This window comes from Panthera pardus, unplaced genomic scaffold (assembly GCF_024362965.1).
Source record: "Panthera pardus isolate Hobbes unplaced genomic scaffold, ASM2436296v1 HiC_scaffold_17, whole genome shotgun sequence".
NCBI lineage: Eukaryota > Metazoa > Chordata > Mammalia > Carnivora > Felidae > Panthera > Panthera pardus.
Window position 1 is genome coordinate 13,101,117 of NW_026526732.1, and position 16,335 is coordinate 13,117,451.

Sequence of the window (16,335 nt, forward strand, 5' to 3'; positions counted from 1 at the left end):
CAGCTTGGTAACAACTGTCAAGGTTCATGTGGCTCTCAGTGGAAGCAGAGTACCCGGCTAATCTGTGTTTGCTCTTCGGCAGAACTTCGCCTCCCTCCTCGTTTCCATACTGCCTCCTGTGTTCCTGTCCCGTTGGCTCTCCCTGGTTGACTCTGTCATAGAACAGCATCCCCCACATTTTCTTCCCCACCAGGAAACAATAACAAGTAGGGGAGAACAGCTTCCCCATTTTTCCTTGCTCCTCCCCCCCACCCCCCAGAAGTTCTCGGATCTTTCCCTGAGGGCCAAGCCTGGGCCCCAGACCGCCGGGCCGTGAAGCCTCCGGTTTCGTGGTGTTTCCCAATTTTCGCAGCATTGCCACTCTCGTGTGTGCTTCTGTAGGGCAGGTGCTGCTGTTTTCGTTTGTGTGTTGAGACGCAAGTCCCTGCACGAGCCCAGTAACTGGCCTGTTCTCCACTCCAGCGAGCACACCGCAGACAGTTGTTTCTCTCTTTTTTCTTTGTTGTTCTGTAGCCTTCAGGATATACGGGGAAGACGTTGACCTGTACCGACAGCGACATTTTCTCTTCTTTGTAGTGTGGTCTCTCTCTGCCTCTGGTTTTTCTGGGATGCTGATGGCATACAGAAGACTCGAAGCGCACTGCCTAATGTTGTGTGTTTTTATCTGGTCCCAGAAAGAGAAAGCTTGCCTCTTTCCTGTTAAAGTTTTTTGAAAAGTAACTTTGAGAAACAGGGAGAGAGTCCCGTGACCTCCGCAGATATTTAATGCTTTAAAGGTGGTCAGATTTCTGGTGCATCACTAGCCTCTTATGGTCATAACTGGCCTAAAGGGCCCGTTTCTAGAGCTCCATTCGAAATTGAAAGAGCTACAAAAGAATTCTATCTCAATTTCCTAGGAAAAAAGATGGAGTCCATCTCACCGTGTTTTAGAGTATTGTTACGGGAAACGTGGGACACGAGTTGATAATGTCAGGGTATTAGCAACGACCAGTCTGCAGGAGCTCTTAGTTTTCTCATCTGACCTATCCAGGCGGGAGGTCATTTGTCCCTACATCGCCATCACAATTTGCAAATGTGATTGCAGACAGTAAAGTAAGTCAGCTGAAATGACTCGTGTTCTTTCCTGTTATACAAAAGTGTATTTTCCTTAGATCAGTTACAGCATCAGTTACAACGTGGGTGAAGGTTCTGCATTGGAGCTTGGAGAGGCAGGATATGGGCATGAAGAGTGCAGACCCTGGTGCCAGCCCCCGGGCTCTGGCTCTGTGTGGCCATGGGTAGGTCACTCGCCCTCACTGCCCACCCTCCGCCCCCCCCCCCGCCCCCCCGCCCGCTCATCATCTTTGAAGTGGGAGGTCATAGTACACACTCATGGGGATAGGAGGAGGATTAAAAGTTTTAAGGTTTTTTTGAAGTTTATTTATTTACTTTGAGAGAAAAAGAGAGCGCTCACAAGCAGGAGAAGGGCAGAGAGAGAGAGGGGGGAGAGAGAGAATCCCAAGCAGGCTCCACACTGTCAGCACAGAGCCTGACACAGGGCTCGAACCCACGAACCGTGAGATCATGACCTGAGTCGAAACCGGGAGTTGGATGCTTATCCGACTGAGCCTCCCGGGTGCCCCTAAAGGTTTTATATATATGTCTTGAAAAGGGAACGTCCATGTAATAAGTGACATTTAACTGTTTGCCATTTTCATATGTGTAATTGTGTATCTTTATTCTTCCCAGTTCTAAGTTTATTTTTCATAAGTTTGTATCACAGAAAACTTGATTTCTTCTCATCGATAGTATTTGGTAAGACATGGGTCGTGTTGTAATTCACATTAAAGCCTTGAGAATTCGAAGCCATCAGGTTTGCAGGTCTTAAGAGCAAACACAGACGTCTCTGAGGTTTTACCTGCATTTGCTCCCAGACCAGGACGTTTCTCATGTAGCATAGGCTTCGTGGCTCATCCAGGGCTTTGACTTTCCTTGGCGGGCTTTTAAAATCTACGCTTGGTACTGTATGTGCATATGAACGTTTCCTCGTGGAGAATTTTCTTTTCTTTGGGAAAGCTCAGACTGCTCTTCAGGTCAGCTCTCTCGCCTTCCCGGGGAGGGAGGGGGAAGAGTGGAGCGGGCAGTGCCCGCTTCATGATGGGGAAGGGCTCCGGGGAGGCCCGGGGCGCCACATCTGCAGTCAGTCCTAGAGGAGCCAACACAGGACCTGTTGTTTTTTTTTGTTTTTTTTTTTTTTTGTTAAGCGTAATATATCTTTAAAATTCTGCCATAATTCTGGGCTTATACGAACTTATAATATAGTATCTTCAAAAGTACTACTTTTTCATGTCAGTTACTATATACAAGTGGTGCCAATTACATGCCCTCTTGACGGGGAGCTGGCTTTGATATCTGAGCCCTTGACTTTTCTGTCAGCAGGGGGTTGGATGATGCGGGTGTCTTACTGATTTTGAAGATGGGAAGAAGGACGTAGTGTCCTGAGATCACAGAATCGTAGAAATACAGTGCTGGTGGGACCACGGGGTCAACCTGTCTGCCCTTGCCTGTCCACATTGGTGAACGGGCGTGAAGTGATCTGCACGAGGTCACATAGCTGGTGAGAATAGAGCCCAGGCCTACGTATCTTTCCAGCCCCTGCACAAGACCAAGGTGACTTTATAAGACAAGAGAGCCTGCGATATGAACATCACTCAAGTAACATACGACGTGGAGGCCCCTAGAGTGTAGTAAAAACTGGGTTTTCTGGAGAACGAGGAGAAAGCTTTAATCGCTCCGGGAACTAGAGCTGACATTCTGTCAAGCCGTAAGTATGGCACCGTTTTGGGAATTTTTGTGTGGAAGAACCTAGAAGATTCTTCCCTTACCACACTGTAAGCTGCAAGGGCCGGGACCTTCTGGTTCTGTTTTCCAGTGGGGAATTTCCGTAGCTGTTGTCACAGGGGGTTAAGGAAAAATGGGAGCGGGGGGGATTCGACAGGTTCGCTAAGGAGAGTGTGGCAGGTTGGGGGGATTGTGCAGCCTCATCCGTTTACACTGCTAAACTCTGGTCTTCATCCTCAACCAGAATTTTCCTCATTTTGTCTCTTCGTCTAGCCACTATTTGAGTGCCTGTTTGGGCCAGGCAGTGGCCCTGGGCCCTGGCCCCTGCACGCTGCAATGGGGAATAATTCAGACAGGCGTGGTCCCAGCTCTGTGTTGTAGAGAGGGACAGAGGCAAATGAGGACTAATGAACAAGTAAAAACTCAGAAATTTGCTAAGTCTTACGAAGGAAGCCACCAGGATCCACAGGGAAGAACAGGGGTCATTGGGCTACTTTAGGTCCAGGATCAGCTGGGGCCTCCCTGCGAAGAAGATCATTCTAGGGCAGAGGAACAGCATTCAGGCATGCCCGGGAGTAGAAAGAAGCTTGAGGGCTGGAGGAACTAAATAAAACTGGTGTCCAGCATGTAGTTGGCGGAGAATTTGGCCAGATGAAGCTGCAGAGGCAGGTAGGAGGCCAACAGACCAGACTGGCCTTTGCTGGCTTGGGTTTTTCCTAAGGGCAGTGGGAAGCCAGTAGGGCTTGGAGCAAGGGAATGGCATTTAACTGTGTTGAGAAGGTTTACTGAACCTTGAAAATCTACTACATGAAAGAGGCCGGTCACCAAAAACCATATATTGTATGATTCTATTTATGGGAAATGTCCAGAATCTCTTATGGGAAATAGCCAGGCAAATCCATAGACTTAGAAAACAGATTAGTGGTTGACCAGTGGTCAGGGCGGGGGTGGGTGAAACGGAGTGAGTGCTAACGGGTATGGGTTTTTGTTGCAGAGTGGGTTGAAAAGGTACTAAGATGGGTTATGGTTACGGTTGCATGACTCTGAATCTACCCAAACTCAATGAATTGTGTGAATTCATTGGGTGAATTGTGTGGTCTGGGCATTATATCTCAATAAAGCTGTCATTTCAAAAATCAGAAAAGACTGACGGTGCCTCACAACAGGCTCCATTGCCCTAGGCAGCTGTCCCCAGTTCAACAGCTGCTTTTGGCTTTCCTCCACCCTCCCTGAATAGAGCATCCCCTTGGCCCCCGTCTCCTGCTACTGTACAAAAAAGCCATCAGCTGGTGATGATGTCAGCTTCTTGCCGTCAGACCTCCAGTTCCATCCATCCCAGACGGGCTTCTGTGTTCCCCTTAACAGTGCTAGACAGGCAATGGTTTAAATCCCCAACACTGCCTCTTATTGGCTGTGTGACTTTAGGTCAGTTATTTAAAAGCTCCCTGAGCCTCAGTTTCTTGTCTTTTTTTTTTTTTTTTTTAAAGAGCTTAAAATTTTTTTTTTTTTCACAAACACTTAAACAGCACTTACTGTGTGCCTGTCATTATGTTGTAAGTGCTTTAAGAATATTTAACATGTTTAATCATCCAGATAACCAGATGACCCCTTGAGGGTAGGTACTGTTATCCTCTCCGTTTTGTAGGTTAAAAAAACCTGAAGCACAGAGAGTTTAAGTAACTTCTCCAAGGTCACACAGCTGGGGAGTAGCAGAACTGAATCCAGGCAGTTTGGCCTCAGAGGCCCTATTCCTTAATTACTCTGCCATGCTGCTGATCCTGGCCTGTAAAATAAGCTTAAGAATAGCCCTTTCCTTGCTTTGTTTACAATTTTTTAGTCTTCAATTACTTGAACATCACTTGTATCTTAGAGCATTTCTGCAGTGCACAGCATGGTCCCTGAAACATAGTCTGTGAATTAATGTACCTAATTAAGTCACTTTTCCATTCTTCCATTTCTTCATCAACTACCTTAGACCCCACGAGGATATGGGTGCCCAGTTGAGGTCTGGGTTCTGCCTTAGCCCTGCCCGTTTTGTTTTTTGTTTTGTTTTGTTTTGTTTTGTTTCTTTTTTATTGGAACAATGTCCTAGGGAGCCCACTCTTTCATTTTGGGTTCCTCATCAATGGAGTGGCGATAATTATAACCTGGCCAACATCCTCCCTAGGGTCATTGCAAGGATCAATGAAGTGTTTTGTACATGCAGGTGCTCTGTAAAACGCACAGCCTCCTGTTAACCCAGGGGCTTAATTTAACACGCCGCCCAGCTGTTTGGACTGTGCACTTTTGAAGTGCTGATGGCTGTGTTAGTAGACGGTTAGACAAATGGCAGTTTTTCCCTGGAAATCCTGATGGCCCAGGTGAAAAGGAAGTGGCAAATGTATTGTGTGTTCACCTCTGCATGGGGGAGCTTTTCCCCTGGGCAGTATTGACACTCAAGCAATGGGCAGAGCTGAAGCCCAGTTTCTGGGCCACCACCTGGTCCCTGTGCTAAATTGATTCCCCCCAGAGCTGTCAACTTAAACTTGCTGTGTGTGGTGTGCGGGGAACTACTCAGTTCTTCCTTCCATTCGGTGTAAGCCCGCCAGTCACAATAGTTGTAGCCAATGTTTGGCTTTAGAGTAAATCTGATGTATAGTATTGGCAAAATAAGTTGTGTTGGAGGAGGGGAAGAATTACAACTTATATTGAGAAAAGTACATTGTTTTCTCCTCTTAACACATGTTACTCCTCCCCCCCCCCCACCCCCACCCCCCAAGCATTCCAGAATTAGATACAACTGTTTGGTTACTGAATTACACCAACCAACCTTGGAAAGTACATTCCCCCCCCCAACCCCCCCCACCCCAGAGCGTTGTGGAATCCTCTGTGTTCATCTCTACAACTTGGTTTTGTTTTTAGAATCTGAAAACTTACTTTGCATTTTTTTGCTGAACATCTACTATGATGTATTTGTATACATATGTATACGCACAGACATATGTCGACATCCTCAGACATGTAAGGCAGCGTCAGATTTCTTCCCTGCCCTCAACGTTACCTTTCATGTTCATGATACTTTTTTGAGGGGGACAGGCAAGGGAGGAGGACTCAAAGCTGATCATCTATCTCTTTAGACCATCGGTTCTTTGGTTGATTCTGATTTGCATCAGAATTTGCATTTGTCAGTTCAGTGATTTAGGTGAGCCTAAGTATTTCCTGAAAAAGATGATTTCAGACAATGCTAACTTATTTCATTTCCCCTGTCCCCACTCTGGGTACCTCCCTTTGCGCCTGGGCTCAGGATGCTGAAGGGATGGCAGGATGGGTCCTTTACACAGTGTTGAGGTTGTGCTGGAGCTGTGGGCGGGGGGGGGGGGGGGGGGGCGGGGCGTGGGGGAAGGGGGGGGTTGCGGTGAGACAGGGTCAGATTGCAGGGCCTACAACTTTGACGCAGAGTTTCCTGGTGCAAATTGCCAGCTGGAAGGCATTACTTACCAGTGCAGAAACCTCAAATGAGGGCAGGCCATTTACTTGACTGTTTTCTGGGTAACTTGAATCCTTGAACTAAGGTAGTCTTTCTATTTTTACTTCCTTAAATTATCCTGGCATGGATATATTTGCTATTTCCAAGTTCTTTTTCGGTAACGGATTGTCTGCGTATGTAGTGAAACCCGAAGAGTGGTTGTTTCTTGGTTCCATTTTCTGATGTCTTTGGGGTGACACAAGTCCTAGAAGGCATTAGCTCCCAGCAAGAAAGCTGGGTTTGCTTTAGAAGCAAAATACTGACTGCCCTCTGCTCTCCGTGTTGTTGCTTCTTGTAAGAAATTGAGGCTTGGGTTTGTTGCCATGTATTTGGTGCCTCTTTAGTGATGTGTGGACCAGCTTTTCCCACATGGTTAAGAGCACAAATTTTTATTTTGTCTTCAGCACTATTGTGCTTTAAGCTTGCTACTCTAAAAAATGCCCAGGAGCATATCCCTCCCCCTCAAGATCACTTGCTCCATTCCATAAATACAGTGGAAGAGCTTGGTTGGTTCTTAACTGGCCTTCCAGGGCTCTCATTGCTGGCTCTTTCCATGTGTTTGGATTTCCTGCAGCTTCTGCTTTGAAGGCAGTAGAGGCCTCAGCAATGGCTTCATAGGCTCAGACTCTAATCAGGGCAGAAAACCTCACAGCATCTTTCCCCAAGACCAAGTTCATTCACTTGATAATTATTTTAGCTCTGAGGATGTTTGAGATTGAAGTTTCTGGGCAGTTTATTTCCTTCTTCATACTCTGCTATGGTAAATGAAGGTAACTCATAGTAGTTCAGATACTCGTAGGCCTGGAAGGAACTGAGAGATCTTCTGATCCAGTTCTCAGACGTTGTGTTGTGGTACCCTTTCTTCCCATTGCATTGAACCAGAAACCTGGCAAGATGACTGAGAAAATCAGAGCTGTGAGTGGTAGGGTGGGTGTCAGTTTCTTTCTTTCTTTCTTTCTTTCTTTCTTTCTTTCTTTCTTTCTTTCTTTCTTTCTCTTTCTTTCTTTCTTTCTTTCTTTCTTTCTTTCTTTCTTTCTTTCTTTCTTTCTTTCTTTCAGAAGTGTTATTTATTTACTTAGTGCATGAGAGCGAGTATGAGTGGGGGAGGGATAGAGAGGGAGACAGAGAATCCCAAGCGGGCTCCACGCTGTCAGCACAGAGATGGAAGCGGGGCTTAAACTCACAAACTGTGAGATCATGACCTGAGCTGAGATCAAGAGTGGGACACTTGAGTAACTGAGCCCCCCCAGGCACCCCTGGGTGTCTGTTCTGATCAAAGCCAGCTCATCCATGTGTGAGGAGCCCAAGAACTGGGAGTAAGTGGTTTCTAGCCAGTATAACGCAGTAAGGCCATGGAGTAAAGCCAGAATAAGCCCTTGGCTGTCAGAGGTTGTGGGGAGGGAACTCACCAGGTTGTACCCTAAAAATTGGTGAATTTTAGTAAGTGGTCTCCTAATGCATGTTTAGGATTTTTTATAGGGGAGGGGAGGTGATACCTTCTCTGTTGTTAATTCGGTGTAATTCTATAAAATGACTCTTTGAAAAATATAAAAAGAAAAGAAAAAACCAGATTCACTTAAATCCTGGTCGAGTCTATTTCTCCACTTGGCAGATTTATCATCACTTTGTACTCGTCACTGCTGTTAGTTATACCAAGGGTTGGTAGAGGTCCAGGTAGTAAATATTTTAGGCCTTGTGGGCCGTTCGGTCTCAGTCACACCACTTAGTTCTATCACTGTAGCGTGAAAGCAGCCGGAGGCAGCATGTAAGTGAAAGACTGGCTGTGTTCCTATAAAACTTGACTTACAAAACCCGGCAGTGGGCTGAATCTGGCCCGTGAGCTGTGTTGGCTAACCTGTGAGTTGACGCTTTTGTTCCTTTTGGAGAAACTCCACAAAAGGGGCATTTTTCTACATTCTCACCAGAAGGACAAATGTCCTAGGAAAGTGGGAGTCTAGGGAAGTTTGGAAGAGGACAGACCCTCCAGGGCTTAGCCATGAGACGCTCCCGGACTTGGATCTGTGAAGGGTAGGGTGGTTTTGCTTACACGGAATTTTGGAGGGTGAGTTAGGAGGAAGAATTGTGGGGGAAGAGAGGACTGAGTGTGGCAGCCCGTTTCTAGATTACCATAGAAACCTAGGCGGGAGAGTTTAGCTGCGACAGTGACATGGGATGGAGGGGACCTTTTGAAGGGATATTATAAAACTTAACATAAGAAATAGACATTTCCAAAGGAAAAGTTAAAGATTAAAACATTGAAAAAAAATCGGAAGGCAAATTGTGATTCTTCGTTAACAGGGAATGTGATACCGTTTCAAGTGATTCTCATTAGATCTGATCATCATTGGTTAGAGACGTCAAGTCTACCGTTTTTTTATTTAATTAATTATTTTCATGTAAAAAAAAAATTTAGTTTACTTATTTTTGAGAGAGAGAGAGAGAGAGAGAGACGGGTGTGGGGAGGAAATAAGCAGGGGAGGGGCAGAGCAAGAGGGAGACACAGAAGCAGGCTCCAGGCTCTGAGCAGTCAGCACAGAGCCTGATGCGGGGCTCGAATCCATGAACCATGAGAACATGACCTGACCCAAAGTTGGACACTCAACTGACTGAGTCACCCAGGCACCCCTGCTTATTTATTTTTTAATGTTTGTTTATTTTTGGGAGAGAGAAAGAGACAGAGTGCGATCAGGAGAGGGGCAGAGAGAGAGGGAGACGCAGAATCTGAAGCAGGTTCCAGGCTCTGAGCTGTCAGCGCAGAGCCTGATGCAGGGCTTGAACCCACGGACCACGAGATCACGACCTGAGTGGAAGGATGCTTAACCATCTGAGCCACCCAGGTGCCCCAACACTGGTTGTAGTTTTGATTCTTTAGGGAAGGCCAGTCAGTCAAGGGCCTGTCCAACCAGGCAAGAAGAATTCCTCAATCCTTTAAAATTATAGAGCTGAAAGTCAGCACACCCCTGTGTTTCAAAGGTGGTGTTACTGTCTAAACTCAGATTGCTATATTTAAACCAGTTTTATCAGCTACTTTTAAAATTAAGGCCTGCAGACTTCAACAAAACAAGGGTGACAAAAGAAAGTCATTCCAAAGGGATATAGTTGGATGGCTCACTTCCTAAAAGGGCACTTGGAAGTCCCACCAGTACACCATGCTTCTGAATTTTGGCATGCTCTGATTAGGTTTGCTTCATTAATTGTATCATGCCCATCGAGAAGCCAACCGTATTGAGTTTTTTTAAATCCTTAGCAAAGGGCCATGTTTGGGAGACATTATGACATATTGGATCAGGAGGGTCAGCAAGTTGGGAAGGCAGAGGAGCTTTGATGTCAGGTCTTTACTGTTTTTAAAAGTGTTGAGAATTCTAAGAATATTTTAATTAGGTATAAACGTATCACCCAAGTCTGGTTTCCTTTCCTCTGGTTCAGATCGTGGAGAACTGACCTCTTCCTAAGCGCTCATCTTCATAGTGGAAGGCCTTGCATGTGAATTCAGTGAATGAAACTGAATTTGTGTGATCTTTAATTCATTCTCCTGGTTGAGGGACCTAGTGTGCCCGATTCTGTTTGGATCATCTGTCGCTTGTGGCCCTTAAAAGTCCTGACTGAGACACGAGCTTATAACTTTAGTTGAACCAATTTCTGCATCAAACAAAACCAAACCCTCTGGCTAAAACATGCTTCAGCGATCAAAAGTACTGCATGTAAAATGCTGTAAGACCACTCTGTATTTGTGGAATTACAGTTTTTGCTGACTTGAGCATAGGCCAAAAGCATAGCCACTGAACAGTCCTTCCAGTGGGCCGCGTGTACAGAAAGAGGGTGATGTAGCCCATGATCCGATTTTAGTCTCCTACAGAAAATAGGAAGAGAATAGCTCTACAGTTTTTTGTGACGGAGCATTTCCTCTACCTTCTTAATCTTCCTCTACACAGGCCTTGCCACCTTTTAGAGAGATTAATTAAGAAAAAATAATTCTTAGTATGGGACAATGATTCTTTATCCTTAAGGTAGAAATGACCTTCTTTAATCCTGAAACATTGAGACTTGAAGCAAATCCCTGTAGATACCACAGTCCGTAGTTTCCTTATCTTTAGTTACTCACCTCCACGGGAAAATAAAATCAGGCGGCTTGTACGTTGGTGTGACATTAATATTTTTGTGAAGTTCTTTGTCTTTCTTCACGCATTCACTTACTTATTTCACACATATTGTCAAGTGCCAGCAATGTTCTAGATGCTGGGGGCCAAACAATGAACAAAAGGAGACCTCTGCTTTCATGGGGCTTATGTTCTGATGTCCATCAGAAAACACTTTTAGGTGGAATCGATGATTATGGCAGGCTCCCGTCTTTGGGAATACCTTCCAGGGGAGATGATAATGTGGGCTGTTGAGATCTCATCTCCAATTTACAGTGTTCCCGAGGGGGTGCTACCTACGCCTTTGGGGTTTCTCTGTCTCTCTGGCAACTTTTATTCTGAACACTTAGGAAAGTGAGGACCTGAATAAATCACATCTTTGTATTTAACAATATTTATAGAGTATTTATTGTGTGCTTCATGGTGTTCTAAGCCCATTTATAAATATTAACGTTTCATTTTCGTTACAGATCCGTGCAGTAGGCAGTGCTTTTATCCCTGTCTTACAGGGGACTGAGTAACTTGCTCCTGTGGCAAGAAGTGGGACTCGTATTGGTGCTCAGGCTCTTAACCATGGCCCCATCTCGGTCTACATCTAGGGCGAGAGGTTTCTTTTTTTCCTTTTCACGTGTGGGATTTCTTTGAACGTTTGAGTGTTTACTGCCAGACCTGGTGACAGCAGAGGGACGCTGGGCCTCTCCTTCCTTCTCCTTCTTGGTTCTTCCACATCGAGCTATGTGCTTAATTTGTGTAACTGGAATGTGTTTGATCTAATTTTATTTAATTACGTGTTTGTTTCGGTGCTGCTGGACATTCTGTAAGTTCCTCGAAGCAACAGGTACGTGCGACAAATAGATTAAAGTGGATCTTGCAAATTGTAAAACGATTAGACCAGTTTACTTGAGTTGGGGATTTTCCCCTCCTCTGTGGGGCTGTGTCATATTTCATTTAGCTGTTTGCGAATGTTTGTATTCTGATCAGTGGGATAACTGAAGAATAGGCCATAACATGTTGGAATAATAAAGCCGGGGACGATATTATTTAAAATCTAGCATATTCAGGGGCACCTGGGTGGCTCAGTCGGTTAAGTGTCCAGCTTTGTCTCAGGTCATGATCTTGTGGTTTGTGAAGTCGAGCCCCGCGTCGGGCTCTGTGCTGACCACTGGGAGCCTGGATCCTGTTTCGGATTCTGTGTCTCTTTCTCTCTCTGCTCCTCCCCTGCTCATACTCTGTCTCTCTCTCAAAAACAAATTAACATCAATTTTTTTTTTTTAATCTAGCCTATTCAACATACGTGTTCCTTGAAAAGAAGTCTTTATGCCACTATAGAAACTGTTTTTAGGTAGGTGGCAACATGCTATTCCTTCTTGATAATTCTTCTACATGTCGGGGATCTTTGGATTATTTGAGGTCAGGTCCCGTATATTCCCTCAGAATCCTCAAGGACACTCTGGCTCCCTTTACAGGGAAATGTTCTGTATTCTGCATCCTTCAAGTTCTCAGTCTCTGATCATACATGCAGCGTTTGTCCTACAAGGAGCCCACATGGGCCCTTCCATCTCCGCTTTCTCTGTGTCCAAAATATTTCCTCAGGCTCTAAAGCTACTTCTGAAATCCTGTTTCTTCAGTGAAACTTTTCAGTTAATTAAAAGAGAAATCTGGCCTCACCTTTATATCAACTTTATTATTCAGGGATAAAGTTTAACCATCTATGATGCATGGCTTCTTCACTTTAATTTTAATGGACGCATTTATTCTGTGCATGGAAACTGACACGAGTCTCTGTTTTATGCTTATATTTTAAGCAGTGGACTTGCTTGGCACAGTAAACATGAATTTCAGTTCTGCTGGTCCTTGGTCATTTGTTTTGCTTAAGAAAGAGTTTATGATCGCTTCTCGGCCTTTTGGCTAAGATTAAGTGAAGAAAGAGTTTATGACCTGTGGATGAATATGAAATAAAACGCTGTTACATTTGTGTGGGTTTTGTTGGGGCTGCCGTAGAAAAGTACCAGAGACCGGGTAATGAAACGACAGAAATGTATTCACTCGCAGCTCTAGAGCCTGAAGTCTGAGATAACGGCGTTGGCAGGGTTGACTTCTTTTGCAGCCGTGCTCCTTGACTTTCTTCCCCCTGTGTCTTCACTAGGCCTTCCCTCCATGTGTGTCTTCTCTATAAGGACACCAGTCATACTGGATAAAGGCCCATCCTGATGATCTCATTTTGACATAATCACATCTTTAAAGCTTTTCTCCAAATACACTCACTTTCTGAGCGCTCAGGGTTAGGACCTCAACGTATAATTTTGGTGCAACACAATTCAGCCATAACGAAGTTTAAATGTATAACATGGTTGTCCTAAACTTTGATGATCATTAAAACAAAAATTGCCTTTAAATTTTAAAAATAGGCGAAAGGAGAGGACATCCTGAAGGAGAAGAGATTGTAGGATATTGGTTGTGATCTGGCTTAGAACTGGCTAAGTGATTTAGGGTGAAATTCATAGTAGTTAAGACTTTTGTTCGTACTTTCCAACTGTTTGGATTCAATGACAGTACCTTCTAAGTACCTCTAAGATGTTGTGATTCTCTCTTAATAACTGTTTGCAATTACAGTAAAACTTTGGTTGGCGAGCATAATTTGTTCCACAAACATGATTGTAATCCAAAGCACTTGTATATCAAAGCGAATTTCAAGAACCATTGGTTCAGTTGTGATCATGTGATGTTTGGAATCACGTACAACTTGTATTGCAAGACATCGCTGGCTTTTCAAATTAAAATTTATTAGAAATGTTTGCTCATTGGGGCGCTGGGGTGGCTCAGTTGGTTAGGCGTCTGACTTCGGCTCAGGTCACGATCTCATGGTTTGTGAGTTCGAGCCCCGCATCGGGCTCTGTGCTGACAGCTCAGAGCCTGGAGCCTACTTTGGATTCTGTCTCCTTCTCTCTCTGCCCCTCCCCACACGTGCTCTGTTTCTCTGTCTCTCAAAAATAAATAAATGTAAAAAAAATTTAAAAAAAAAATGTTTGCTCATCTTGCGGAACACTTGCAAAACATGTTACTCGCAATCCAGCGTGTTACTGTAGACCCTACTGCTTATTTAGGAAGATGCTTGGAGAGGAATTTTTATAACTCCGTGTTTCCTGGGTGGAATGTTGAAGAGCAGAGCTTGTGTCAAATGGGCCTTGATTTGAATTCCAGGCCTTTCCTTCTATAGCAAAGCTGAAGAAAATGACTACAGAAATCCTTCTCTTGGCATCTTACCAGCCGTGTGGCTGTGGACGGGTTTTGTAGCTCCCTTGTGCCCTAAAGTTAGTCATCTATAAATTGGGAATAGAGGTGTTAGGAGGCTCTCCTTAGCTCTTGGCCCTTGTCGCTGTTGTTTACTGCAGATAGATACTGCCCATCTGCAGGTGGCCCTGGGTGGCAGGGTGCTGGGATGCAGCCCAGGGGCAGGGGGGCACATCGGTCTCCATACCTGCTGACTTGCATGGCCTCCACTGCCTGTCTGACTCACGTGTCACAATGGCCACTTGTGGCTCAAGGCCGTCGAAGTGGAGCTGGGTTTATGTCACTGTCCCTAACCTCGCTTGCTGTGTGATGGAGCCCCTTGGCTAGATGGGTGGCACTTGAGGGAAGATGGGTGGGTTCCAGCTGGTTACCAGAAAATAATTTTTTCTTACCTCCTCTTCCTGTATTTGATAGTCCCAAATGGTTCTAAGAACATCGGTCTTCTTTTCATGTCTTACCAGGAGGCAAATGGTGAAAGTTTACGGGGCAGAGGTATCATTTAGCCTAGCACGTCGGCTTTTAAGATCCATAGATGACGTTAGTGTTGCCAAAAGCAAGTGCTGCGCCTTGTGTCTACTTTTCCTAGTCCAGAGTACCCACGTGGCAGAACTTTGGTGAGGGGTCAATGAAATAAAGAGTGTGTGTGTGCGCGCGTGCACGTGTCTGTGTGTGTGTGTGTGTGTGTGTGTGTATTTGAGGGTGACCGAGCACAGCAGTGTGCCTTCCACATATTTTATTCTAGTTAACTTGAATTTTCACCCTTTGTGTTGGGATTGATTTATATAAGCCTCATTGTTGGAAACACTAAGGGTGGCTTTTATTATTAGGCTTGAATAGAACAATTGATTCAGTATAAGATTTTATTCCAGTAAAACCCCTGAAACAAGTTGACCAGAAAGTTCTCTATACAAGAATAAAGAAACCCAAGTTTTGTGAGGCTTACCTATTTTAGTCATTATGTAAGAACATTGGGGCGCCTGGGTGGCTCAGTCATTTGAGCCTTCGGTTTCTTGATTTCAGCTCAGGTGTTTATCCCACACTTGTGAGATCGAGTTGAGCTCTGTGCTCGGCATGGAGCCTGCTTGGGATTCTCTCTCCCCATCCCAAGCACACACCCTATCTGTCTCTATCTCTCTCTCAAAAAACAAAACAAAACAAAACAAACAAAACATTAAAATACAATTCTGTTGACAGTACTATTTGACCTGGAAAAATTCCCGTAAGCTACCCCTTTTAGTTAACATTGCCTTTCTCTGGTGCCACTGCTGGTATTTTCTCCTTTGGATTCTGTATTCATGAGAACTTTTTCAGTCGCAAGGCGCAGAAACCCAACACAAACAAGCTTAAGCTAGAAAGGGGATTTAGTTCAGTTTAAGTGAAAAATTGTAGGGGTAGAATTACCTTTAAGCAGGGTTACATCCAGGGGCATATAGCATATTATTGGAGCATTTTCTTCTTCTCAAATGGATGTATTTTCAGGAAACTGATCAGAAAAAAGCCAGCATCCCCAAAGTTATATCCTTATGACTTCCAGCTGGAAAGGAAGAACTTCTCTCTTCCTGTGTCCATATATCAAGTATCAAGGAAGATTTTGATTGGTTTTGCTTGGTCATCCTTGAACCTGTAACTGGCTGGTGGGTAGAATGTTGTGGCCAACCGCTGTGGCAAAGCATCTTGACTGGCATGTCTGTGGGATCACATGGGCTGGGAGACAGATGGACAGTCTCCAAAGGAAGACTGCTTAACAAATATCTAGTCCACATAACTCGCATTTCCAAGTCAGCAAGGGTTTAGTGTTTATTCTTTTAGTTGAGAGGGAAGGGGAAGGTAACCGTCGTAAAATTGTGCCGAATCCATTTGAAAATTTAAGCTGCACGTTGCAAATCTGTTTGAGATGAGAAAATGAGGACACACCTGAAAAGTGTCCCTCGGGTGGGGTATACATTGTGTAGACAGTCAGGTAGTTGGGGCATAACTGGAGATTCCTGAAGTTCATTTAAACGTTTTTTGAGTAAAGGAAACAAAATGGCAATAATGGACTTCTGCCTTCTTTTGGTAGGGCTAGATGATTGCCTACAGCAGTATGTTCACAAGTTCGAACGGGAGAAGATAAACGGGGAGCAGCTGCTGCAGATTTCCCATCAGGATCTTGAAGAGCTGGGGGTCACGCGAATTGGACACCAGGAACTCGTGTTGGAGGCTGTCGACCTTCTCTGTGCACTGGTTGGTTCAAGAGATCTGTGCCATGATGATGTTCTTTAGAACCTTATTGTCTTAAATCTTCAATGTTTGTGATTTAGAATCATTTTCTTATTTGTTTAGACAGTGAGAGAGAGCACGAGTGCACTTGAGAGGGGGAGGGGCAGAAAGAAGGAGGGAGAGAGAGAGAGAGAGAGAATCCTGAGCAGGCTTTGCACTTCGAGCACAGATCCTGATGCTGGGCTCAAACGCACAAACCACGAGATTGTGCCCTGAGCCGGAACCAAGAGTCAGATGCTTAACCTCCTGAGCCACCCAGGCGCCTCCATTTTCTTAATGATCCATTGAAATGAAACGTGAGCTGAAGATAACCTAAAAAGGAAG

At 44.8% G+C, this 16,335-nt stretch overlaps 1 protein-coding gene across 4 annotated transcripts in view; it reads left to right on the forward strand.

Annotated features, from left to right (window-relative positions):
- Nucleotides 1-16,335, forward strand: part of CNKSR3 (CNKSR family member 3) — an 83,885-nt gene that overhangs the window by 36,857 nt on the left and 30,693 nt on the right. For 2 of the 4 annotated variants that reach the window (XM_053904341.1, XM_053904342.1), the window contains exon 2: nt 15,812-15,975. The exons of 1 other annotated variant lie outside the window; for it this stretch is intronic. In XM_053904341.1, coding sequence (XP_053760316.1) covers nt 15,812-15,975 — 164 coding nt within the window. Of the gene's footprint in view, nt 1-14,076; nt 14,367-15,811; nt 15,976-16,335 lie in introns of those variants that run through there. One more of the 4 variants, XM_053904343.1, reaches the window with a different exon arrangement.